The sequence below is a fragment of the Perognathus longimembris genome, chromosome 3, assembly GCF_023159225.1.
Source record: "Perognathus longimembris pacificus isolate PPM17 chromosome 3, ASM2315922v1, whole genome shotgun sequence".
NCBI classification, from domain to species: Eukaryota; Metazoa; Chordata; class Mammalia; order Rodentia; family Heteromyidae; genus Perognathus; species Perognathus longimembris.
The window spans coordinates 25,608,052-25,635,173 of record NC_063163.1 but is presented as its reverse complement, the minus strand read 5'-3'; the positions used below and the strand labels follow the sequence as shown (position 1 = coordinate 25,635,173).

Sequence of the window (27,122 nt, the reverse complement as noted above, 5' to 3'; positions counted from 1 at the left end):
TGAGATAAATAAGCAACTTAAAAATATTCACCAAAATTTTGGAGGTAGATTTATAAACACTTGAGCATTAATTTTCATAATATGTTCATTGGGTCTATAAATTTCACCACTATTTTTTAACTTAGTGAATTGAGATTCTTTTGTGGATACAAATTATCATGTGAGAGACTGTAGCCACTACACAGTATGCTCAATTTTTATTTTTTATTCTGTTATTTTTTTACAAAATGAGGTTTGCTCAACTGTTCAACATTACAGCTGGTATTCTGATATTCTTTAGTGCTTTAGTTCCTCATCTGGATGAATGGCTAGTTGTCAACCAATGCCATGTAATTGGCTTGAACTTGTCCATGTCTATCTGAGAGTCAGTAAGGAGCTATCTGTGTAGTTTAAATGCAAATTAAATACAAATATTCAGTGCAATAAGGGTCACCTGCACTCATTTGTTGTATTAATAGGTTGTAAAACATCACCAGTTAAAATTTGCCTGTACCTTAAAACTTCATTGAAGACTATAATAAAATATTTACAAAAATGGAATAATACTGTAAAGATTTATTATAGTTACATTTTTATTCTGCAACTGGAAAACACTGAAAAACAACTATAAATGTTACACACCTATGTGAGGTACTCTCTGGGAAAGAAATGAACAGTTGTAAGTGATTGATTCCAAAGATAGACTATGAAAATAGAAAACATATTGTGAGCATTAATGTATTATGTTCACTTCAGTCTTTGTACTTATATAAACTTGTATACATGGTGTCATTCACCAGGATGTGTTTGAAATTAACCCTGAGTTCCTGAGCAAATACAAATCTATTAGCTACAATATATTATTAGTAACATTTCCACATTATATGTTGTTTCATTTTGATAAATGGAGAGTAATTTGAATTCCCATGGGCAATTTTTTATTCTTTATGGTACTCACATTTTTCAAGTGCCTCACACAATAGGATTAACATGAATTGCACACATTTAAAAGAAGATATCACCTTCAAAATACCATCTCAAAAGCTTTGGGCACCAGAGTCTCATAACTGTCATTTCAGTATTCAAGAGGCTGAGATTTGAGGAGCTTGGTTCCAATTCAGCCCACACCAGAAAGTTCCTGAAACTTATCTTCAATTAAACACCAAAAAGCCAGAAGTGGAGCTTTGGTTCAAATGGTGGAGCTCCAGCCTTAAGCAAGAAACCTAGGAGAGAGGGCACAAACTCTGATGTCAAGCCCCAGTAATGGCACACACATACTCACTCACACACACACACACATGCATACACAGAGAGAGAGGGGGGGTTCCCCCCCATTTTCCCATTACTTGTGGCTGTACTGTAATTTTTCAATTCAGCTTATAAATTGACATACTATGTTATGTTACCAATCTCTTTTGATCTAATGGTCATTTTCTTTCTTACTATAATCAATTACCATAAAGAGAGGTATATTTTTTAAAATTGTAGTCTTACATAAAAAAGTGAATTTCTAAAACACACACTTAGAAATGAATATGGCAATATTGACCTTATGGTAATATTTGGGCAACTTTTGATGGATCTAGTGTCTCTTAGAGTAGAAACTTCTGTCACTGCAAACATTTTCTTCAATCCCACACTTTTGCTTAGAGACTTAGATTGTTAAAATTTTTAAAGTACTGCAAACGTTCATAAAAATCAGCCACAAGTCTATTAATAATAATCTGGAATCAGAGAAGCCTAAAACTATATAAATCAGTGCAGTATTTAAAATATAATAAAACTGAGATGATTATTATTTTTTGTCCATTGTGGGGCTTGATCTCAGGACCTGGATGACGTCCCTGAGTTCTTCTGCTCAAGGCTAGTGTTCTAGCAGTTTAAGTTACAGCACCACTTCCAGTTTTAGAATTGTTAATTGAAGATAGAGTCTTGTGGGGACTTTTTCCCAAGGCTAGCTTTGAACCAAGAACCTCAGATCTCAGCATTCTGAGCAGCTAGGATTATAGATGTGAGCCACCAGCTCCCAGTAACACTTAAATAAATATTTCTTAATTCAATTATGATGGTTTCATATGCCTTTAGAAGTAAAGGTGAAAACATATAGTATGGAATCCAAGCTAAACATGAGCCTGACTAAATATGTATGGGAATAATTTATCGTCTAAAATCTTCCCATTCTACTCTTTCTCCCAGGGAGAAATAACTAAAGAATGAGAGTCAGATCCAATAATTTGTAGCCATCATTCATCGTTTTATAGGTGTAATTAGTAAGCTTAAGTGGAACTATGTTTAGAGATTTACTATCTCAGAAGTGTGATTATATATGAATTAGGAGACTCCGTAGTTATTCGACACTATATAAAAATACAAACCATGTTAAGAGAAATTTGCCAAAATACAATTAAAAGATTAAGAAACTCTAATATTTCCATCTTAGCCTTACAATGAAAATGAGTAATTTATCTTTAATTTTGTAAAGGATACCATTATATCCTTGGCTGTAAATTAATATGCTGAAACTATATTGTTTAAATGGATTTAAATGCTGAAATTCACACCATGTCATAAATTTTTCAAATGCTCAGGAAAATCTTATCAATGTATGTTTTATTTGCCAATTTAAATCATGCCTAGAAGAAAAAGTATGAGTTATAGATGAGACAAAATTGTTCATTAATCTAGATTTCTTTTTAAAATCACTCAATATATGTTAACTTAAGTACTACCACATGACATTTGTGCACAAGGTAAATATAGCAAAAACTACCCATTACTTGGCCTCTGTAATAATGCAGTTAATCCATGTAGCAAATCCATAGGTTAGAAATTATTATAATTTTCTGACTTTCATAGCATGGAAATCCTCAAAATTAAAAATTTATACACTTTGTATTATGCAAATTATAAATAGCAGCATAGCAATTTAAATGCTGGATCCAGAATCAATCTATTTATCAATCAATCTATCTATCTATAGCTATCTACCTATCTACCGACATACTTATCTACCTATCTATCTGTATGGGTGTCCACAAAGAATGTGGAAATGCTTTTTTGTGTATTTATGCTCAAAGAAATAAAAATGGATGTTTCTGTCATCTTGATTGGATAATCATATCAGCCATAACAGGTAGTTCCTAGTTAATTGAGTTACCAAAGTTGTTACATGAACGAATACTACTGTAGATGCTAGGCCCAATCACTCTCAGTTCTTTGTTGCTTCCCTACCACTAGATCATATTCATTTCAATCCTTTTGAAATAGTTCTTCAAATAAACCACACTCTTTATGAATGTTAAAAAGATCTGCATTTTCATTTATCTTATAGCTGACTTATCAATTATCCCTAGAAACATTTTTTTGTTTCTCATTAGTTTATGGGAAAGTAAGCACTGTTGTATTTTACAGAAAATGTAAGCAAATGAAAATTGAGAATAGTTGCAAGAGTAAGACATATTCTTGATCTAAAATATAAAAATGCCTTTTTACTAAAGATGTTTGATAGGAAATCCAAAGTCACTGTAATGAATTTTATCACATTACTGAACCACACATCTTGACTCTTAATCCTTATACATGTATGCTGCCCTCCTTATCTAGTTTAACATTTTCCTATTTCATAAATTGTGATGAGGTAAAATGATTTTTCTCAAGGAAGAAATAAGTCATATAGAAATCAAAGGGCCAACAATGTTCATCGCAGCACAATTTGTCATAGCTAGAATATGGAACCAACCCAGATGCCCCTGAGTAGATGAATGGATCAGGAAAATGTGGTACATATACCCAATGGAATTTCATGCCTCTATCAGAAAGAATGACATTGCCCCATTGCTCCAATGGAAGGACTTGGAAAAAATTATACTAAGTGAAGTGAACAAGACCTAAAGAAACATGGACACTATGGTATCCTCATAGGGAATAATTCACAAGTTTAGGCTAGTCACAGCAGAGGATCACAAGAGCCCAACAAAAGATGATGCTAAGTGAAATGAACTCCATGTTATGGAAACGAATGTTATATCACTGTTGTAATTACTTTCAACATGTGATGTGAAACCGTAGCTTCTATTATTGATGATCCTCTTGTATCCCCTTCCTGTGGTTGTACCTGCACTATCTCTGTATCTTATCTGAGTACATTGGAAACTGTGTATACTGATATTAGAACTAGGAAACTGAAAGGGAATAGCAAAATCGAGAGACACAGGGTAAAAAGACATATGACTACAAAAGCAATACTTGCAGAACTGTTTGGTGTAAATGAACTGAACAACTCATGTGGGAAAAGGAAAAGGGGGAGGGAGGAGGTGGGAAGGAGAGAGGAGGTAACAAACAGTACAAGGAATGTATCCAATGCCTAATTTATGAAACTGTAACCTCTCTGTACAACAACTTGACAATAAAAATTAAAAAAAAAAGAAATCAAGGGACTAAATGCCACTATGCTCACTGTTTGAAGTCAAGAAATCTATGCTCATGTGCCTCAAATATGAACAGGGCTGGGCTTGCCATAAAAATCAACAAAATGGAAGTGTAAAATGTTATGAATAGCTTAATTTACTTTAGACACATTACTTGAAATTATTCCTTGTAATGCGCTCAAACCCTGTATCACAAAGAATGAATTACATCAACAGATTTTCATTTCCCTTCCCTTGATGTGTATCTGATAGATTCTTCCACTTTCCTTAAACATGTTCAAATGGGCAATTGATGAGATTTTGAGTGTACCCTTTCCAAGGCAAGAGTCATGGTTTTTGCTACAATCTCATAGTTTGGTAGAACAGAACTAAATGCCACCCCCCTTTCAATTCCTCTGCAAACAGTTTAAAATAAAGTCAGAACCATAAAGTTCTTGCCAGAAAACTCTGTTCGTCTATCTACAAGATGCTGCTAATAACAAATGGATTTGATTGCCTCGTTTCTGTGAACCAGATAAAAATACTTTCAGTCAATGAGCCATTTCCCAAACAATTAAACACACTGATCCTCTCTCATCCATACCTTCCAGTTGCCCAGTGTATCAGCCACATTCACATTGAAAGAAATGACTAGGCCTTTGTAAGTCTTAATTTTAAAACGACATAAGCTATATTTATTTACAAGTGCTTTGCCACATTTAAGAAAGTGAAATTGGACTGTTCTAAGTGTTGCTGTTGTTAAAATGATACTGAATGCTAAATAATGTGTTTGTATTTCAGCTGTTGTAAGTCTAAAGAGGAATTTTGAATACTTCAATTATAAAAACATTTAAAACATACAAACTTGTGCAATTTTTATTTTAATGAAGATGAGAAGTTCATTAAAGAAGATAAATATTTCATTAGATCTTAAATAAAACAAAGAGATTTTTTGGCTTCACTCAGCACAAAATTCCTTTGAAAGATTAATTAATACATGCAAATTATGCAAATTAGACCCATGCAAATATTTTATGAAGACAATTAAGGGAACCATTAATTACTGCTTTTTTTTGCTTCAGTGAGATTCATTCATTTAATTTTAATTTCACTTTAACTGTTTTGATGTATAATCTTTCAGCTAAGAACTTTATCTTTCCTGGTGGGTCACTTAAACTTATAAATTTCATCAAGTGAGCACACAGAAATCTGTAAAGGTATTCTCAAGACTATGTTTAGTACCTAGAGAAATTTTTGACACAATGCATTCGCACAAATAGGGAAACTGGAAGGGAATGTGAGCTCATTCTTGGACAAGGTTCAACTGCTGGAAAAGCAATTAATTTGCTTTGGCTGTGCTAATATAGGGGAATTAGAAAGTGTGACACAAGACAAATAGAAATAATTAGTTCTCCAAAATGATGTTCTCATTAATATGGTTCGAACAGTAGAAATAAAAAAATAACAAACATTATTATGGCATGTCTGCATTCTGTCCCTAACCATGGGAGGGAGAATAATACACCATACACAGTTTTAAATATAAGTCTAAATGATGATGCTTTCGATTTTTTTCTAAAGGATAATTGATACTAAAATGTGTCAAATGCCTGAAATATCTAAACACTATCAAAATTGGTATCATTTCCCTTGACCATATATTTACATGCAACATTTAAAATTTTGTTTATGAAAATTTTATATGTGAATGGGAAGGCTCAAACATTGTTGTTCCTCTTTTATAATTATTATTTTTTTCAGGTTACTCTTTTGCCTCTGGAAATACAGTAACATCAGAAAAACAAATTCTATTTCTCATTTACACTCCATCTATTTTGAATCTTATTGTTTACTTAGCTAGACTGGCTACTTTTACTATTTGGAGACAGATACATATACCAGCTGGTTTTCTATAAAAACAATAGATCAATTCTAATACACATTACTAAATGTAACCTAACTTCAGCTTTGGTAGATTTTATGCACATTTTCTACTATTACAACCATCAACAAAAAATTACTTGCCAATAAGGATGAAAAAAATCAAAGAGTAAACTTACTACAAATAAGTTTGCTTTAAATGTAAATATGATACACATTACATTTCAGGAAATTAATGAATTGTTCATAATATATACAGAAACAACTTCTTGAATTATTTGGTGCTTACAATGATAAAAATAAGTTATCAATAAAAGCTCAATCTCTATATATAACTATATCTATCTAAACCTATTCATAACTAAAATAAAAGAGCCTTATTTGCTACTTATGTCTCACACTTGCCTCAGACTTGAAGCTTGTCATTGTTAACACAGAAGTATAAAAATTGTAATTGGACATATGCTACTATTCATTTTGTGGAGTTTTGTAAAGGTTTATTTTAAGCTAAATTCTTTAATCTTCTTTTTTTAAAATAAAAGTAATCTCATTTCATATCCCCCAAATTTCTTTGCATATTGAACTCCACAATTCGGATTTATATAACATTCTAAATTAGGATCCTCTGCAAATCAGATTCACTTTGTTTAAACATTCTTCTAAGTCACTAATTATGACATATGATCAGAATGGATCTAGTGTTGATATTTAAGGTCCATTGCTAATATCTTTCTCAGTTTTCATTCACTACTTTTTTTAAACTCAATGTTTTATTTCATATAAACCAGGGAAATGTTATTGTATTTTTTATTAATAATGGTGTGCTTAAGTATGTAATTGCATTTGTACTATATCTACTCCCAATACTCTAAAATTTCAGTTTGTATTCATCATTCAGCTATTCCCATATAGAAGTGTTCTTCATATCCCTTAATCTCAAATAGTAACAAACATGTATTAAGTTTTTTAACAAGGAAACAGTATATCAAATATATTATAAACTAAAGCTAATAATATTATCATAATTTGTTCTTTCTAATATGTGGGCTGTAGGTCAAGAATTGAAAAAAAAATCACAAAGTCATGGGAAAACAATTCAATATAGACATAATGACTACAGTAAATCTTTACATTAAAACAGATAAAGAACTAGATGGGGGCTTGGAAAATGGCCTAGTAGTAAAGTGCTCACTTAGTATACATGAAACCCTGGGCTCAATTCCTCAGAACCATATATATAGAAAAAGCTGGAAGAGGCACTGTGGCTTAAGTGGTAGAGTGCTAGCCTTGAGCAAAAAGAAGCCAGGGACAGTGCTCAGGCCCTGAGTTCAAGCCCCAGGACTTGCAAAATACAAAACAAACAAACAAGAACTAGGGATCTTAACAATAATTTCTATAAAATAATACATTGAGATATTTTTACATAATAGCAGTTATAATGAATTATGCTTTATAACTATTTGTTGGTGCATTTTTCATGTTTAGTGTATTGAATTTCATGTATAATTGTTTTAATTATTTTAAAAATCCAGCAAAAAGTATGTGAGACCTGTGCCACTTGGAATCTAAGCATATCCATTTATAATCAAATATAAGATTCATTTTGTAATGTATTTTGAAAGAGTGAAAATATTTAGATTGAAATTATGAGAAGACACTATAATTTTTATAAAACATATGAAACTTCCTATGTAGTAAAGCCTGATATTTAATTAAATGAGTAGTTAATAACTGGTGATAACCATGGAACAATATAAAATCAATATCATTTTTTCCAGCTTAATCAATGCAGTCTTGAATTGATCACTTGCATTGAAATGCTGCCAAGCACCAGAAACGAATGCCAAGGGACTAGAAAAAAAAATTATTAGTGCATTTTTTGTTCAAAATAATATAACTCTGATAGATATGTTTTAATATCAAAAAATAGCCTTAAGTAGTCCCTAAATGATTAAGTAAAATCACTCTGCAGCACTGTCACTCCATAATCTAAGTCATCTTAAAAAAAATTCTTTGTTTTATTCTTTGCATAACAAAATTTCCCTTTGCCTCCCCCTTTAATCTAAATAAAGACATTTTTAGGGCTGGGGATATAGCCTAGTGGCAAGAGTGCCTGCCTCGGTATACCCGAGGCCCTAGGTTCGATTCCCCAGCACCACATATACAGAAAACGGCCAGAAGCGGCGCTGTGGCTCAAGTGGCAGAGTGCTAGCCTTGAGCGGGAAGAAGCCAGGAACAGTGCTCAGGCCCTGAGTCCAAGGCCCAGGACTGGCCAAAAAAAAAAAAAAAAGACATTTTTAATGTGGAAAGTTTGGTTAGAGTAACTAAAAAATGTTCTTGCAAATCACTCCACAAAATTCATATATGGGATGAATTTTTATAATAAGTAAAGACTAGTTTTCTAAATAAAGGAAATGTGAATTATATATTAGAGTGATAATAGTATTTACTAGTTGCCAGCACCCATAATTTATAATAATAAAACAATTTATAATAATAAAACAATATTACTAATTGTTAAAAAAAGTCTATTTATTCACTAAGGCCCATTATGTGCTAAATGCTTCATGTGGATTATCTTATTTAATCCTTATGACTTCCCTCTGAGGTTAAGCAATTACTAAAGCAAGAAAAATAAGTAAAGGAGAGGTTTGAGTGAATACCAGATTCATAACATTTCTAAGCTGCGAGGTTCGGAGGAGTTGTGGAAAGGACCCTCTTTCCCAAATGGAACTTACATGTATGGTTTCCAGTACAAAAAATAGAAATATATATGGAAATTGAACTAGACTTACATGAACAACAAATTTGAATGACATTTCAGTAAGATCAAAAAGTGGTAAATTAAGTAGGGTTCAATTCAGAATTACTAATCTCTGACTCTTGAGATATCATTTAATAATATCTTTTCAAAAATAATTTCAAAAGAAACCAAGAGACTGTCTAACTGCCATAAACTAAGTAGAAACTGGACTTTTTAAGTCAATGTTTTACATTTATCTTGAGTTCATTATAGGCTGAGTTGCAGGTATGAAATTTAATGTTTTACCTGAATATTATTTTTTAAAATTGTTTTTGTTACTTTTCCTTTTGTTTAGTACCAGCTTGTAGAAGCATCTATACACATAGTGTAGGCAAAATTGCTAATGAAAAGACAAAGCAAAAGAGGATACATTTTCACATTGAGAAAAATTTCTAACTAGATCATTTGGGACTTTTTTAATCAATAACAAGAGATATACTCTAAAAGAATAATATGGCTACAAGTAGTCCTCCTAAAAGAGAGATGGTGAGGAAGGCCGGGCAGCAAAGTACAGAGTAAAGAATATGTTTGGGGAAGTTATAAATCTCCTTTCAAGTGCTAGAAATTCAACTACATGGTAAGATGATTCTAAAAAATTTAACTAGTCACTCTGAGCTTACGTTATCTTGTCATTTATATGTTTGTTTAATTTTTTGTCTGGTCTTTGGGCTTGGACTCAAGGCCTGGACACTGCCTATGAGCTTTTGTATCCAGGACTACAACACTACCACTTTGAGCCACGATTCCATTTATGAATTTTTAGTAGTTAATTAGGTATAAAAGTCTTTGGATTTTCCTTTCTAGGCTGGCTTCAAACCACAAAACTCAGATCTCAGACTTGCAAGTAGCTAGAATTATAGTCATGAGCCACAGAGCCTGGCTCGATTATCTGTGCTTAAAGGAAAGAAAGAAAGGCATATCAGTGACCAATCCACCTCATTTTTAAAAAAGTACATACTTCCTCTTAAAAATACATGAATCCTAAGGAAAAGAAAATAGGTGAAACAGGTGTATTCAAGGTCAGCCTGTGTTACAAAGCAAGATCATGCCCAAAATAAAATTCCTTAATAGTAATTACACATAGTTATTTGCAGAATGATAATTTGTAGCTTTAAGTTATAACTAAAATGAAAGTAATGTAATGCTTGTAATCCTGGTCATGTGGTAAGTGTAAATATGAGAATCATAGTCTAGGCTTGCTAGCTCATACACAATAAGAGCTCTAGTAAAAGACTTGTGGGAGCAGGTCAAATGGTGGAGCAACTTCCTGAACTCCCACCAAATAATAATAATAATGCAAACCACAGTAATGGTAACATTAGTAATATATTTTGAAGAAGAAGGAGATAGCCTCTGATAATCATAATTTATGAGCAATCAAGAAAACAGTACACTGATGTAAGACATTATAATTCTAATTCACTAAGTCTTGGCATGATCTTTAGAAAGTCATCTGTACCATAACTGTGCTTGTTTTCTCTTATACATAATATATTTATTTAAGCTATTTTAAAACTCTTCCCCAAAACTAAGGCACCAACAACATAAAAGTGGGCTTAACATACCATCAATGTTGCAAATATTTACTGAATAAATGAATAACTTTTAAATTCAGTGTGCATCTTCAAATACCTAGGAAGTAGAAGATATTTTTAAACTAGGGGAAAAAGACTGTAAATGTGTAAGGCAAACCTTTTATGTCTTTTGTTGGAGTAATACTTGCTTTTCTGTGATCTGAGATCAGTCACAAAGAGACTGGCCAAGTCGTTTTGATTATGGCCATTGGATGTAAATAAAAGGATGTGCTTTCAAGTGAAGTCAAGATTTTGCAAGCATAACTTACAGATGTCAAAGGAACTGTGGTTTATATTTCTATTGATCTTAATAACTGTTTTTTGTTTAAAATGTTAAGTTCTTATTTTAAAACTACAAAAAAAACCTACAGTGAAGAAAGTCAACTATTTTGGCACATTGGAAATTTTATAAAAGAGCTAGGTAGAATACTAACATCCACAGTTCAGACACATTGTAAGTTAAAATATGGTAGTATAGTGAAGATTCCAAATCAGAAAAAAATGAGTGTGATGAGTATCAAATCAATGTAAACTGTAGGTGTGACTTCAGGCTGTTAAACTGGGATTTAATATAGAAAATTGGATGAAAGTGAACATTTACATAGCTCCAAACTAAGGTCAAATGGGCAAAAAAATAAAATGGTATAAAAATGTACACATAGAACAAATACATACAGCTACTCTATACTGTGATTTTGAACTTCCTAGTCTGATTGATGTCAATCTTTATTTACTCCCATTCATCTCTCCAACTAAAGTGTGAGAAATTTCAAGCAAGGATCTTCAGATCTGCAAGATCTCACAGTTCCCAGTTTATCAATGTCTAAGTCAGTCCTTCAGATGTAGATAGCAAGCAACACTATGGACCATACACTGCCAAACAGTGAGGACACAGCTGTAAACACAGCAGGAAAACTCACCTTCTGCTCTCACTACCACTGACAGAAGAAGGCTAGATGGAATAAGGAACAGAAATATAAAAAGCACCTTCTTGTGGAGAAAAGAGAAGTAGGGTAAGAATCTCTACAAGGTAGAACTTGGAAGGGGGGGAAGGTTGAGGTAAGTGTTCCCTCATGCAGTGAGCAGACCTGTCAAAGATAGGTAAGTAAAGGCAGAAATGACGAGAGAATGTCCTTGGTTGATGAGAGAAAGAAGCAAGGCTTTCTGGGAAATAAATGCAAAAAATTCCAGTGTGATTGGAGGATAAATTCCAACAGGGAAGAAGTTTGACTGGGTATGGTATATATACATTTTAATGTGTAGATGTTTTGAAGTATACTTATTAACTAGTCCAAAACCTGTTGACTGAGTGTTTATATGAACTTCATACATTCCAAAAGGTCTTAGAAACATATAAAGTAGACAGCAGAGAGAATAAAGCATACAAAATAGAAAAATATTCCAAACTCTGACACAAATCATAACATGTCTATATTTTGACTCAGCCATGAAAATTAATTCCCTCACAATTCAGATAATGAAACAAGGTATTCAATGATATCTATTTTGTATCTATAATCTATCCACTTACCACATGAATTTGGGATTTATTATTAAAAATGTCAGCAATAAAGCCCTCCTTAGAAAGAAAAGTTACACCATGTGGAGATCACCACCTCCTTCAGGAATATTTTCTAAACCACTCTGTTTCATTTTCCCCACTTTTCCGGTTTTATGAAAATGGTGGTATTAAATGCCAATGAGGCAATATTTGGTCTAACCTGAGGTGCTTTCAAGAGGATAATTACCTGGCACTTGAGTAGTATTTAAGTGCCCAACTTCCAGGTGACTCACTCTTATGCCAAGCATGGCATTTATTTATTATTGCTAAATGTTAAGAATATATGAGAGTCATAAAAAGTGGGCGTTTTTCCTCTTTCCCATTCAAGTCCAGTTTATTTTGGAAGAGAGTAAAAAATCAGTCACAATTTTGTTTGGTGAAAGAAAGAAAACAAAGAATATGGTAAAACCTGGGCAAGCTAATGAAGCTGGAGGTTGTATTTGAACTTCAAAACATCAGGTTTTCATGCTGTCTGAAAACATGGCATAGACCACTTTCCAAATTAGTAATAAGCTTTTTGCTTTTCTTTACTTGACTCTCCTGTTCTTTTTTTGTGCATACACAGAATTCAACATAATGCAAACTTGTTTCTTCCATTTCTTCTGTTTAGTGATTTGTATTGTTTGATAGCTTCAAACTTTATTAGGTCAACAGTTAGAAAAAATTAAGGATAAAATGAGCATAGTCAACGAAGGTAAAGGGAACAAAATATCTTTTTTACACTATAATTTTAATGGTTGTAGAATCATGCAACTGCTGTTGAAATAACCTTTTAAGAAACTAGCAACTAAAAACATAGTTTGGGAAAATCATATAATCTAAAAAATATCATGAGAAAGATTCCTATAGAAAGCAAACAGTCCAAATTTGGCAGGTGGTATGAATGATTTCATGTTATAATTAAAAACAAATGTATTCCCATAATAATTTGTATTTGGCATTAAATTTCTAGGCATAATTGTTATAGATATTTTTTCTATCATCATGTAATTATTTGGATGAGTTTAAGGGGTCACTCTTCTGAGAGAAGCTGAACACAAAAGGAAGGCAATTTGTAATTAATGGTATGTGTTTTTCAGAAGAAGCAAACCATAATAGAAACTGGATATTGTCAACAGTTCAACCACACACAGCAAGACTTTACCCATATTAAAGCCTGCATTAGTTGGCTCAAATGGTAGCATCCTTCCCTACCAAGTGTGAGGCCTGAGTTCAAGTAATAGTGCCAAAAAATGTGTTGTGAATTTGAATAAATGTCGATTTTGTAATTTAAAATAAAAAAATAACTCTACCTTCATTTTTCATGACCAAAATCTTGCTGACTTATGGCATACATGAGAACTCTGAAAAAAAGTTTAGTCATTACTTACTTATTAATACTACCTGATGTGCTCAGAATTATATGTAGAACTGTGTTTTCTGTAACTGTTCGAATTTATCCCACTTGGCAGGCTGTATCTACTAAATAATTATATATCAAACTTACTCGGAAGTTCCTGTGTGTTTTTAACACATTTCAACATTCTTACATTAACACAGGAATAGTCTTTGCATACATAATCTATGATTGATATATTCACTGGCTGTATTGAAGTTATCAGACCTGATAGTAAGAAATTCTTGTTGATAAAACTTGCTCAGATATGTGTGTAATATTTTCAAGACCATATGCATTATTGTTCTGAAATATAAAGCTTTGAAAAATAATATTTTGTATATATGTACAATTGTGTGTATGCAATTGTATCTCTGTGGAAATGTCTCATATGAACATATAGTTCAAGATTTAGTATCTAAAAATTATTTAAGTAAAATAAACACATGCAAAAGTAATATTTTTCTGAGAAGACTTTCTTCAATTTTCTAATTGTTGTTTATTGCACAAATCAGGGTACACAAACACAAACCTGCCTTATGCAAAAGTGACATTTCTGCAGCTGATTAAGCTAACACAGTTGACATACAATATCCTAAAAATGACTAAGCTTCAAGTGTCTTATAAAAGCAATTGGGATGGACAAGGCATGTAATTATTTTAAGCTTACCTGTGAGGAATCAACTTGTAACCCAGAAAACAAATGCTCTTCATTTCTGTCAGGTGAGCATGTGGTTAACTGAGTTTGCTGTCTAGAATACATGTTTGACTCCCAGTGCTACTTTTTGATTTTGTGGGCTCTCAACAATGTATATATTTATCTCTCTCAAGTCTTCAATACAACTTCCTGTATTATTCTATATATGCTTTTCCTTAGTGACTTTGTGCTAGTAAAATGTGTACAATAACACAGCATTTGAGAATCTACATGAAAACTAAACAATCATATTTATTGTTAACATCCAAGTAAACTACTTTGAATGCACCTTGCTATAACTGTTACAAAAAGTGACTAGTTAGATTTTCAGTTGTTTATTTTTTAACAACCAGATATTTGCTCAATCCATGCTTTCATTTATGCAGTCTGAAACTTAAAAATCTTCTGGTACTAAAGTAGGTTTCAAACATTCAATAAAGCACATTTACTGTGACCATGATTAAATCATACATTGTTTAAAATTAATTATTCCTTTTTAATTGCATTGTATAAACAGAAATGACCTGTTAATTTAAAGAAAATCTATCAGCACAAAATGAATTCACTCTTATAAACAAGCAAGATGAACTTGACCTTGTTTGAACTTGTTTTGATGTGGCCCAGATGGTAAGCTACATGCTTGAATAGCAGGCTAAAGCTGAGGAAAAACTCATATAGCAAGATCTAGATTTATAGCCTTCTGCAAATTCCTACCTTGTATTGTCCTTTCCGCATCTGTTCTGCCACCGCTGCGGTCAGCTTCTATCTCTGGGGTCAGAGAGTCTAAAAGCACAGAAACGTACGAATGACATATATTTCATTTGATTCTTATTGTCCTTTTTTTTTTTTAAAGAGCAACCTGTTACCTTGGATGCTGAACTAAAATCACATAAATCTTTGTTATCTTTTAAAGGTTGAACAGGAACTATAGGCAGAAGAATTTTCAAGAGATTAAAACAGATAAGAAAGGTGATATTGTACCCTAAGATTAAAAATGAGTGGAAGGTCTTAGATTAATATTTTATCATGTTTCCATAGAAAAAGATTTGGTTAAGCACAAAAGCACTGCCAGGTCCCAGAGATGAGTTAAAGAACAAAAGGTAGAAGCAATTATACAATAAAGCATTTCTCCAAGACATTTTTCTTGATGTGTACGTGTTCAGGTATAAGCATAGCTGAATGAATTATAAGTTACAGAAATATAAAAGTGCAAACATATGTCTAAATTGTCCTTTGAGTATTAAAAAGGAACATTGGTCATGCATAAGCATGCACTTCTTACCATTAAGGACCCTGAGACTGTCTGTGGATGCTGCCTGTTTTAGTGTCTGTTCTGCTTGTTCACGCCGTTTTGTCTCAAATTCAAGTGCTTCCTGTAATTTTCTCTTTGCCTTCTTTTCCTTCTTTAGTCTTTTTTGAACAATAGCTAGGAAAGAGTATATGCACATTACTTTATAAAAACATGTTGTAATATTGGTGCTAATTTACAAATGGTCTGCACGTTTTGCTTTATTCAGTATGCTTTCCCTGCTGGGTTGAATCTAATATGTAAAGTGGAAGTTCAAAAACACCTTTAAAAGAATTCCTGACAAACTTGCCCAAGAAACAATTTTTACTTTGCCTTGAACTACCACCTACTACTCTACAAGAATGATTTCAATTGTTCTATGTAGAGATACATCTAATAGGGTGCTCATTTTAGTAAATATTTGTATTCACTGATGAAGAAAGCTTGATTAAATATGTTTTGTGTCTTACTTCTAAATCTTGGAATAAGAATATCATAGAGCAGATTGAACAGTGTAATAAAGATTAATTGGTCTTGTCTTTCCTAATGCATTTTCCCAAACAATGCTGGAATAAAAATATTACACCAACTAGTTTTGCAATAATATTTTTGGAATTCCAAGAACATAGTAAATGTGTTTATATGAGGAACAAAATACTCATCAGCATATGCAATCAATAATTTAGATTAAATTATTATATTATCAGAGAATAATTTCTTCATAGTAAATTTGTAGCACTAAATTTCAAGAAAGTTGTTACATTTTCTCTTTTTATCTGGATTCTATGTTGCATTCTATGTTATATTATATATTATAATGTGCTTAATAATAAAGTGTTATTATATAACAAGTAGTATTGATAAAAGACAGGTGATTGTTATACATTTCTTTTCTACTGGAGAGTTACAAAAATATGCACACAAAATTAATTTACTTATTTGTTTTAACCCTACTGATATGATACATAAATCATTATAAGTTTGTCTCTAGATGATAGATCGATCAATCGATTGATAGATAGATGGACAAACAGATAGGTAGGAAGTAGTTATCATAATGGAAAAATCTATGTTTTTGTTTAATTATCATTTTGATAATTTGCAAATATTATAACAATGATAAATATTATTGATATGACAAAAGCAACATGAGAAAAATTTAGTCAACATGAATAATAAATGCAAGAATAGTGTTTGGTTCCTTACCACATAAAAATACAACACTTGGTCAAAATACAAAGTGATAATTTAAGAATTTTAATTTTCATTTCCAATCTGTACATACCCCGTTTTTTTTTTTCTTTGCCATCCCTAATGTTGACAGCAATGCTAGTGTTGTTAGCCATGGTAAATGGCAATCCACTAGCTTTTTGAGTTTATCATTGTTGTATCTCATATCTTGAAAATACATTTACTAATGTCATACTGCGTACAGTAAGAAAGTCAACTCAAGCATTTCATATAAATGCTAACTCCTTTTATTTAACAGTATAACAATCATTGTTTACATTAACAAAATTACTTTCTCACTATCCCTTTCCAAATATCATTATTTATGTCTCATTAGAAAGAAATAGTAATTCTTGATTCTTAAATTAGCCATTCCTATAATACTAAAACTCATTGTCCAGCAACATGCCATTGGCTCCTCATTGTCTACATCTTATGTGATTGACTAAGTAAGATTGTCTTGTGCTTTCTAAGAATTACTACCCTGCTTCAACAGACACATTCACAAGAGGTAAATATTCATCATTATAACCTTAAAATTGACATTCATAAGTCATTAAATGGAAGTTCATAGTTTGGTCTATGAATGTTTTGCCCTCTAGTGGTTAAAGGAATGAAACAGTATGTAAAACTTTCTGACACGTTGAAACCAATAAAATTCTGAAGGTCTTTCATGCATCCAAAGGATTACTTTAGAAATTGCAGGGTCTGCCTTTCAGCCTTGTAAGAAAAAACAAAACAGAACAAGAATTTGCCAGATAGAATGAAGTTAAGACATTGCTATGAAGTGGTAGATGACTCTACAGAATGAATTCTTTAAACCGAAGTCCAAAATCATTTAGAATACAACTTTATCAATGTTTATCTTGCATTAATTATCCTAATACCTTAATTTGGATGAAAGCCTTATTGCCTAGAACTCTGAAATACAACAGAGCTCTTAAATAAGGCTTATATCAGGAAGTCATTACCTAGTGCCTTGTGATACTAATGAAAGAATCAGTTAAGTCCTGCTATTGTTTCAAAAGCAAAGCAAAAACAATGATCTTGCCATTACTACCTCAAAACTATTAAAGAAGAATGTTTGAAAGATGTATTGTAGGTAAGTATTCAATGAAAGAAAAATAATTTTCTCCTTTGCTAAAACACTCAGGAGAATCTTATACTTGAGGCAAAGGGAATGGGGGATGGAGAAGATGAAGATGTTGGCTATAAATATTCTTCAAATTCATGAATAAAAGAAATATAAAATAAATGCTTTTCAAACTTGTCTATAATTGTATCATACTATGTGTTGAAAGAAGTGATTCACAGATCAATAATATCTTTACTTTTACCCAATAAGAATTTATATTGGTTTCTACTCTGTGGACTTGACCCTGCTGCATGAAAATGAGGCACTGAGAAAGAAAATTATACAAACACTTAAACTTTAGTCATTTGCTCAGACATTCATCAGCCTTCAATTTCAGTTGATAAATATCTCAATAAACCTGCTACACTTGAATAATCTGTATTTTCTATTTCATCTTTATGTGCTTTAACTCTTAAGTATTTTTAAAGGGCAATGGTGAATTAGCATTAAAATTTTCTTCATGGCAGTCTTCTTACCAGACCTCATTCTTAAACACTATGAATTTGCTATAAACTATAGGCAATAAAAATTGTATGATCAATGATACTTCCTGAGATAACAGAAAAAAAAGTGCTGTGACCTTAAGAAATACAGTGAGCACCAGACTTGAATTTTGTCTTACGATTTAGTTACATACAAGTTAACAAAAAAGCCACCGACTAAAAAAAAAAAAATCCATCATCACATGTATTATTGTGTCGACTATTGAAAAGTGCCGATTTATTTAGAATTTCAGAAATACCTCTATTCTTTTGCTCCATAGCCAGCTGCTTCTCAAGTGTTTCTCTTAGTTCTCGTTCCCTTAAAAAATCCATCTTCAGCTCTGTTTTTTCCAGTTGGACCTGTTTTTCCTGAGCTCTGGCATTATCTATGGCCACTTTCAATAGCCCCTGTACAAAGATAGTACACAGCACATTTCAATCATCACTTAAATTTTGAAAGACTAGACCCCACTTACCAGATTCTCCTGTTCTTGTGTGTTCACCCAGCATTCACTAGCACAAGTGCTACAACTAAAGAACAAAAGTTCTAAATCCAATTAAACTATTTTAGGAAGACAAATATTTATGGCACGTAGGTTCCCCTGTTTCTAATTAGAATGGTAGCTCTGAGTCTAAATGAGGGCAGGACCAAATGTGTCTTAAATTCTCCCAGAAATAGTGCTCAGGCATAGCTGAGGATATCTATGTGAGCACTCCCTATTGTCATGAGCTCATTTTCCCACTCCTAACCAAGATTACATTACACTAACTTCATGGTTAAAAAAAAAAACTCCTCTTCTTTTTGTTCCTCAATTCAACAGCTGTTCTTTTCCCCAAAAAACTTTGTTCTTTCTCTTTCCAGCACAAATGCTTTTTCCTCAGGTCTCTGCATGACTCTCATTCAACTTCATCTTTGCTCAAAGTTACCAGTAAGGATAATCCTCTTACCATTAAATTAGGAATAGCCCTCAGCTGCATCTTGTTATTTCCTCCTTAAAAGTCTTTGTATCACTTATGAGGATGTATGGACTATCAAATATTAATTTATTTACTACTTTATATAATGTCTCTTCACCTACAATTTCCGAGTCCGGGGTGTTCTTTTCCCTTGGGAAAACACATCCCTAAGACCCCAGGGCCTAGAAAGTACCTAGCATATAGGGGATTTAAAGCTTTCCATAAATGGAAATCATGATAGTGTAATATAGCACATTTAATGGGGTCCAAGGATAAGATCTCAGTAGCATATTATTTTTAAGTCATACATGTTGCTAGAGCAATAGTAAGTGAATAACTTTTAAGAAACTATATTATATTGTAATAACTCAAAAGTGCATGTAGTGAAAAACGCCTGCTTTGAAACTAAATCATAGAGGTCTATATATTACATAGACTTAGAGAGGACTTTAAATAACTGGAAGTACTTTAAGATATTAGAAAAGGAGTTTATCAGAATATGTTAATCATATAAATGGTATGTCTCTCCACTAAGATTCTTTGTGCTACAATGTAAAAATTAGAAATGAAGGTTTTGTCTTTGTCAATCAACACTACAAAATGCTCCCTTATAGTAGAAGGTATTATGTCTAGGTCTGTGGATAATACAGAATGAAATTTTCCATTCAATCATATCTACTAAAGAAATGGATGTAACTGGTAGATTAAATCAAGGATATGTGCCTCTTGCACAAGTAAAGTGAGCACTTTGAATCAGGGATGTCAACTGTAGCCTGGCATTTGTATCCAACAAAGGTGTAGCCTTAACTTCAGCAGACCAATATAGCATTTTGCATTTCCACAGCTATTTTTTATTTTCTCAACCAATCTATATTATATCACATCTATTATACCTTATGTTGAATTCCCTGGTACAATCCTTATGATATGAAACTAGATGGAGAAGGATTTCTATGTGGCAGTGAGCCCCTCCCAACTCTTTTGTTGTTTAACAATAAAGCATAGCTATGAATGCAAGAAAACTGCCATCTTAACTCAATTTAGCAACATTCTTGTATATGTTTCTTCTTCATCAGGAACAAACAATTAGTAACAAATGAAAGAGATCATTACATCAAGTGCCCTTTTAGATCACCCCAATTAAAACTTTAGTTTAGCTGTATTTTAATTCTAAGATACCAAATTCTAATTTTCTGCTCTGATTGCTCTTGTTGACTTATCTTTGAAAGATGTACTCTCTGTGCAATGTCTAGAGATTATTTAGCAAGATGCCAATGTTGGCACCACTTAATGTGTTGATTGGTTGTATTATCAGTAGCTGTTTAAAATAAATTACTATTAAACTATTATTGTCCTTGGATGACAAAACACAATATTTTGGTGTTCTTTAAACATGAAACAATCATTATGAATAAACACGTTGAGTAATGTTAAACTGCAGCTCTAACTATATAGTAGGAATTTTCATTTATAAAGAACATGGTTGCTAAGAGCATTTTTGTTTACTATTTTCTTCTTTTTAATAGTTCTTACTAATATGAATAGTGGTAATACATGCTCTATGTGTCAGTTCTATCTGAAAATTATTAGCTTTTAAAATCCTATACCTTCTAGTGTTAGAATCCTATATCTTCTACTTACAAGTTTATAAAATTAAATTAAAAATTTCGACTTTAAATCAGTGTACATCAGTAAGAGTCCAGTGTGAACAAAATTTTCCACTGGTGCCAAACTGATACAAATGGAAAAATATATAACTACCAAGAACATCTCTGCAGCAAAATATAAAGAATCTAAACTTCATTATGGCAAGCGGATGGGAAAAACAGAGAGAAATGCATACATTATCTACAAACCATTAGGACACAGTTTTCACTTCTAATGGTGTTTACTAGTTTCAAATCTGTGTTACTTCTATAAATTTTCCAGGGAGATGGTATGCAAAAACTCACACAAGTGCTGGTTCTCGATTTAGGCAGGGAATATCTAGCAAAGTGCTGGGATGATAAAAAGAAATAATTAAACATGAATATGTCTGCAAGAGGAATTTAGTTCTAGGGATACCAAAGCTGGATAACGACAGCTCTGAAGAAATATCATGCTTATTCTGGTACCAAGCAATGGCAAGAAGCAATGGCTGATTGGCCTCAAATTTATTTTTCTTAAGTGATGGGCTGGGAATATGGCCTACTGGCACGAGTGCTTGCCTCATATACATGAAGCCCTGGTTTGATTCCTCAGCACCACATATATAGAAAATGGTCAGTAGTGGTGCTGTGGCTCAAGTGGCAGAGTGCTAGCCTTGAGCAAAAAGTAGCCAGGGACAGTGCTCAGGCCCTGAGTCCAAGCCCCAGGCCTGGGAAAAATAAATAAATAAATAAATAAATAAAAATTAAAAAAGATAAGTGAGGCATGGTAGTTGTAGTAATATGCAATTGTTTAATCTTTCTAATGGTCTGGCTTATAAATGAAATTATTTTCATTTTTTTCTGAGAATAAGCCTATATCCAATGTATATCTTGTGAAACTGGAAAGGTTGAGGGCATGCATGACTGGAAATTGTGGTGGTACCTGATGAAAAGGGTAATACTGATCAAGATGCATTTACTAATAAATTGACATGTTCGATTGTAACCCCTTTGTACAGCTACTTAAGAATAATGCAAATACAATTTACATAACGGTATTAACTGTACTATAGTAGATTTAGGGGAGAACTCAACAGTGAAATTCATTAGAAAGGCTAACAGTCCAACAAAATGATCACCAATAGAAAAGGGAGGGTGAAATCAAGGAGAGGTACATGATTGAGAGAGAAAGAGGGGAGAACGCAATCATAAATGTAATCTGTTTTCTTTCTTCTTTTATTTTTCTTCCCTATTGTTTAGCCCCTGTTGTCACTGTATTTGATTTTGGTACCCTGGGTAGTACATTTGTGTTCATCTGATTTAGGGAAGGGAAGCAAAGGGGAAAATCAAAATAGTGAGACAAAGGGTAAAAGGAGAATCAATGCAACTGCAATACTTACAAGACAATATTCTGTAAACCAACTGTACAACTCAGGGGAGGGGGATTAGGAAGGCAAGAGGGTGGGAGAAAAATGAGGAAGAAAGTCACAAGTTTGCCAAGGAATGTACTCACTAACTTACGTATGTAACTGTAACCCCTCTGTATATCACCTTGACAATAAAATTTTTTTAATGTAATTCATGTCCTACAAAATTAGTACAAGAAAAGATGTGTAAGGCAGGGGTGAGGAAGAATGATGAAAGGGGTTACAGTGACCAAGAAGCATGATAGACTCTTCATTTCCATAATCAATATAAAACAGTTCTCCTTTGCTGTGACTTTATTATCATTTTACATTCGTTAACATAATTTAATTGTCAAGAAAAAGCTGGAAAGCTCAAATTGATAACAAAAATCTGATGTTCAATTTTTATATGTAAATATAATAATTTTCTCAAAGTCTTGTCTGTACAAGGTTGGTGGTGGCTTGAACTCAGGACCTTACATTCTGGCTCAACTTTCTTGCTCATAGAAGATGCACTACCATGCCTGAATCCAGATTTTTACTGGTTAACTGGAGATAGAATTTTTTGAATTTTTTTTTTTTTTTTTTTTGGCCAGTCCTGGGCCTTGGACTCAGGGCCTGAGCACTGTCCCTGGCTTCTTCCCGCTCAAGGCTAGCACTCTGCCACTTGAGCCACAGCGCCGCTTCTGGCCGTTTTCTGTATATGTGGTGCTGGGGAATCGAACCTAGGGCCTCGTGTATCCGAGGCAGGCACTCTTGCCACTAGGCTATATCCCCAGCCCCATGAATTTTTTGTCTGGGCTGGCTTCAAACCACAATACTCTAAGTCTCTGCCTCCTAGGTTATTAGGATTTCATTTATGACCCCAACAACCAGTTTACAGGTACACTTTCAAAGCTGGAAGAAATGACTTGAAAATTCAGTATTGATGGTAGTATTATGAAGAAGATAATTATAGAAACCATCAAAAATTTACTCATTCAAAATTGCCAAATTATTGTATATTATAAATTATTTTATAGTAGAGATATTTTAGATGTATTATTTTGAAGACCTTAGGGATCTCAATTTTAATTTTAAACAACTTAAAGCATTTTTCAAAAATTATGGAGTTTTAAAACTACAGTACTAGAATGTGTTCCAATTATAACATAGCAAAGAATCTCATGTATAATTGAAACACAATAGGAAATTGAAGTATGCAGAATGTAATTACCCAAACTAAAATTTAGACAGCAAACACATTTATACTTCATGCTTAATAAGCCAGGGTCATGACTATTTAAACATTGTATACCATTCCTAGTATATCTCAATAAATGTGTCAATAATCAAGTTACCATATATATGAACTTTTGTAAAACACTTTATGAAATCATTACTGAACATAAATTGAGTATATATGCAAATGTTTCAGTATGTGTATATGAACTTAGGTATATGCAAAATTCAGTAAAATTGTTTTATTTTTAAGGGGTGCTGAGGAAACTTAAGACTTCACATTTTCTAAGTAGATACTCCACCACTTGAGCTATATCTCCATCTCTTAATAATATTTTTATCTTTAATTTACTTTATACATCTGATTGTATATATTAAACATATATAGCACTTATATCTGTGTTTTTACGTTGAAATGAGCAAGCCCTGATTAGTTGAAGCATTCTCATTATAGGTATTCTAAATTTGGCAGAACACAATTACATTTTGAGATTAGAAAGAAATAGTTTAGATTCTGTTAAACATTAACAATATAAAATAGGTCTTAAAGACATATGATTGGAAAGGGTAAAGTCAGTCCTGGAGCCAGTTCAATAAATAAATATTCCTCCTAAATCTGGGCATTTTAAACTGTTGTTTTTTTCACTTTCTTTGTCTGTTTTTTTTAATTCCCCTTCCTTTTTCAAAGAAATAATTTGAGGTGATGTTGGTTGCCTCTTTGAGTGTTCCTGGCATAGAGTAAGTGGGTGAAAATTACTCAACAGCCAGCTTTTTGTTTTACCAAGAAATGTGATGGTTAGCATAGTGCAGGGTCTAGGAGCAAATCTACTGTTCAGAGGGGTATGCCTGTCTACACTGACAAAACCCAGAAATGGTTTCTCGGCTCAAGTGATAAATAATGCTCACTGGTTTGGTTTAAGAACTCTTAGTTGATGGAGATAACACACAAAAGCTTTTCCTTTGCTCATAAGCAGTTGCACACATCAGAATACAAATTACTCCCCTACTTTTCTTAAATTGAGAAATGTTGAGGAATGTTTTCTGAAAGCATTTAATTTTAACCAGAAAGACATTCACTAAAAGCTTTACCTCATAGAAAACAATCATGTGGGTGAAATGTAGAGGGTATATGCCATATGTTTATTATAAATATAATCAATTATTTGGAAATGATTAAGTTTAGGCTGGATTAATGACTTATTTCAATTACTGAGATATAAAACCTTAATGTTGAGTACAGTTCTGGAGACTAATTACATTAGTATTAAAAATGCCATATTAATAGATGAGAAGATATGTTGCATTAAAGGCCTTCTGTTATGTCCTTGGAGAGGTAAATAAAATTAATTACATTTCTACTGGGAGAAAGTTTAATATAGTAGGAAAATATCACTGAGGATAGAGTGTTGGAGCAGAAATTTCAAATAAAATATGGGTAGCCATATCTGCAAGCTCATACCTACTTCTAGTGAGCGCAACTACAGGGAAGTAGATGGCGAAAATCTCCATCTGGGGTCCACATGATCACTTCATGTGTGGGCAGGAGAATCATGCTGTCCTCTATTCCAAACACTTATTTTCTTGGCTCCATGCTCTATGTTATTGTTAACTGTAAGTATTTTTGATTCATAATGTACTATACGTAAAATATACATCCTGACAACCACATAGGATATCCGTGGAAAGTTTTGTATGGCTTTTTGAAGTCTATTCTTTGAAGAAACTCTATTAGTGGAAAACAAACTTATTTATGAAAGAAGGGCTTTTTTAAAATCTTCTATATGAGACATATTTAAAATGAATAAACATATCATTTCCTCACTGAAAGGCCTGCAGTTTAAAGTTATGTAAATATTTATTAGAACTGGTGTGCCGTCATTTAGTAAACTAGACAAACTTAAACAGCTAAATCCGTCCTAGTATCTGGCATTGAAGGGAGCATTTGAAGCAAAATATTATTCTTTAAATGTCTATGTCATTTTCATGTGAGTGTTTCATATATTTTAATATCCATATTTGAATATTTTAAAAATAATTTTACTGATGTAACAACTTTGAAATATGTATTGTTAGGACAAAGTTGAAGAACTTGGTCCGGTCAATAACATGAATGGATTTCGTTGGGATATGTTGAATTTTAGAAAGAAATATTGACAGCTGAGTGTTGCATGCTCATTTCTTGCAGACTGCAAAAACCAAACAGCCTACCTGGATATTAGTCAGAAGCGTCTCTATGGAAGACAATCCATCAGGAAACAAGAAAGGAGATGGAAAACCTGGAGGTAGTGGTTGTCCATGCCCAGTTAGAGAAAGTTTGTCAAGGCTGTCTCTTGCGGTTGGTGTAGAAAGCGGGGTCTCATCTGTATGTGATTGAAACAAAAATATAGAACAAGTTACGCTTGTCTGTTTTTATTAGACCTCAGTAATGGCTTCCCTAGTGGTTTCCAGAACATTTATTGCAAATTGGTTCCTGCTATCAGGAGAAAATGCTTTCTGCTGAATTTTCTTTAATGAAAAAGCTGTGGAGATACAACAAGATAACATTAATGAGTAACTTTATAAGCCTTTTAAATGCAGTCTCTAATGAGACTGAGTTTACAGTGCCATAGAATCTTTTTAAAACAAATATTATCTCATATATAGTTGTGATAATATATTCAGGCTGACTTTATGGGCACCTTCCCAATTATCTCATTTTAGTTTGTGCTGTTTGGATTGACAATAGAATATTTCTAGAGCTCCATGTAAGAGAAATGCTTTGTATATACAAAATGTTTCTTTCTTAATTAATCCTCCTTTTATGTTAAGAATTATTATTTTCAAATACATTCATAAGAACTTCAAATACTTAGAATTACAGTCTTTCATTTCAGAGTTAAAAAACTATATTATAAATATATACTTTTCTAAATTATAACTGAATTACTCATTACCATTAAGTCATGAGACCTTGAACTTCAAGTTCTTTTGAACTTGAGAATATTTTGCCTTCATACTGAAAATCTATAATTGTTCACAAATGAAAGGCTTCTGAAGAAAGAGTAATAAAACACAAGTTCCAAACAATATTTAGAAAACTATATCAATAGCTAAAATGAATTAGCCTTTACTATACTTGTTGAATAAACCTCCACATTTAAAGCAATTTAGAATAAGGCCAAAATGTATACTTTTACTCTCACACTGAACTCTTTCTACCTGATTATTGTTTAAGCATTTTGTAATTTCCAATGAGACAGATATAAGCTGTGATTTATTTTAGTTTATTGAATTCAGAGAGAAAAATGTATTCAGGGCAGGATTCTCAATTTTATAAATATCTTCATATTTTACCCCCAGGAAAATTAATCAGAACAATGTATTTGCATAGTCCTGATAGTATCTCTATTTTGCAAGTTGCTAAAGCTTCCAGCACACTTGCCTTATGATTGTAATTTAATTTCACTCTTCATCAGGATCATTCTTTCATATTTTATTAGAACACCTAACTACTCAACAT

The 27,122-nt window shown here is 32.5% G+C and overlaps 1 protein-coding gene across 4 annotated transcripts in view; it reads right to left on the bottom strand.

Annotated features, from left to right (window-relative positions):
- The window catches only part of Dach1 (dachshund family transcription factor 1), a 368,365-nt gene that overhangs the window by 19,556 nt on the left and 321,687 nt on the right, over positions 1-27,122 (bottom strand). Inside the window, exons 7-11 of one of the 4 annotated variants that reach the window (XM_048341258.1) lie at positions 25,832-25,983; positions 18,672-18,819; positions 15,559-15,702; positions 14,991-15,059; positions 13,508-13,547 (exon numbers count right to left, since the gene is read on the bottom strand). In XM_048341258.1, the coding sequence (XP_048197215.1) occupies positions 13,528-13,547; positions 14,991-15,059; positions 15,559-15,702; positions 18,672-18,819; positions 25,832-25,983 (533 nt within the window). In that variant the 3' untranslated portion in view covers positions 13,508-13,527. The other 3 variants (XM_048341257.1, XM_048341259.1, XM_048341260.1) reach the window with 3 other exon arrangements.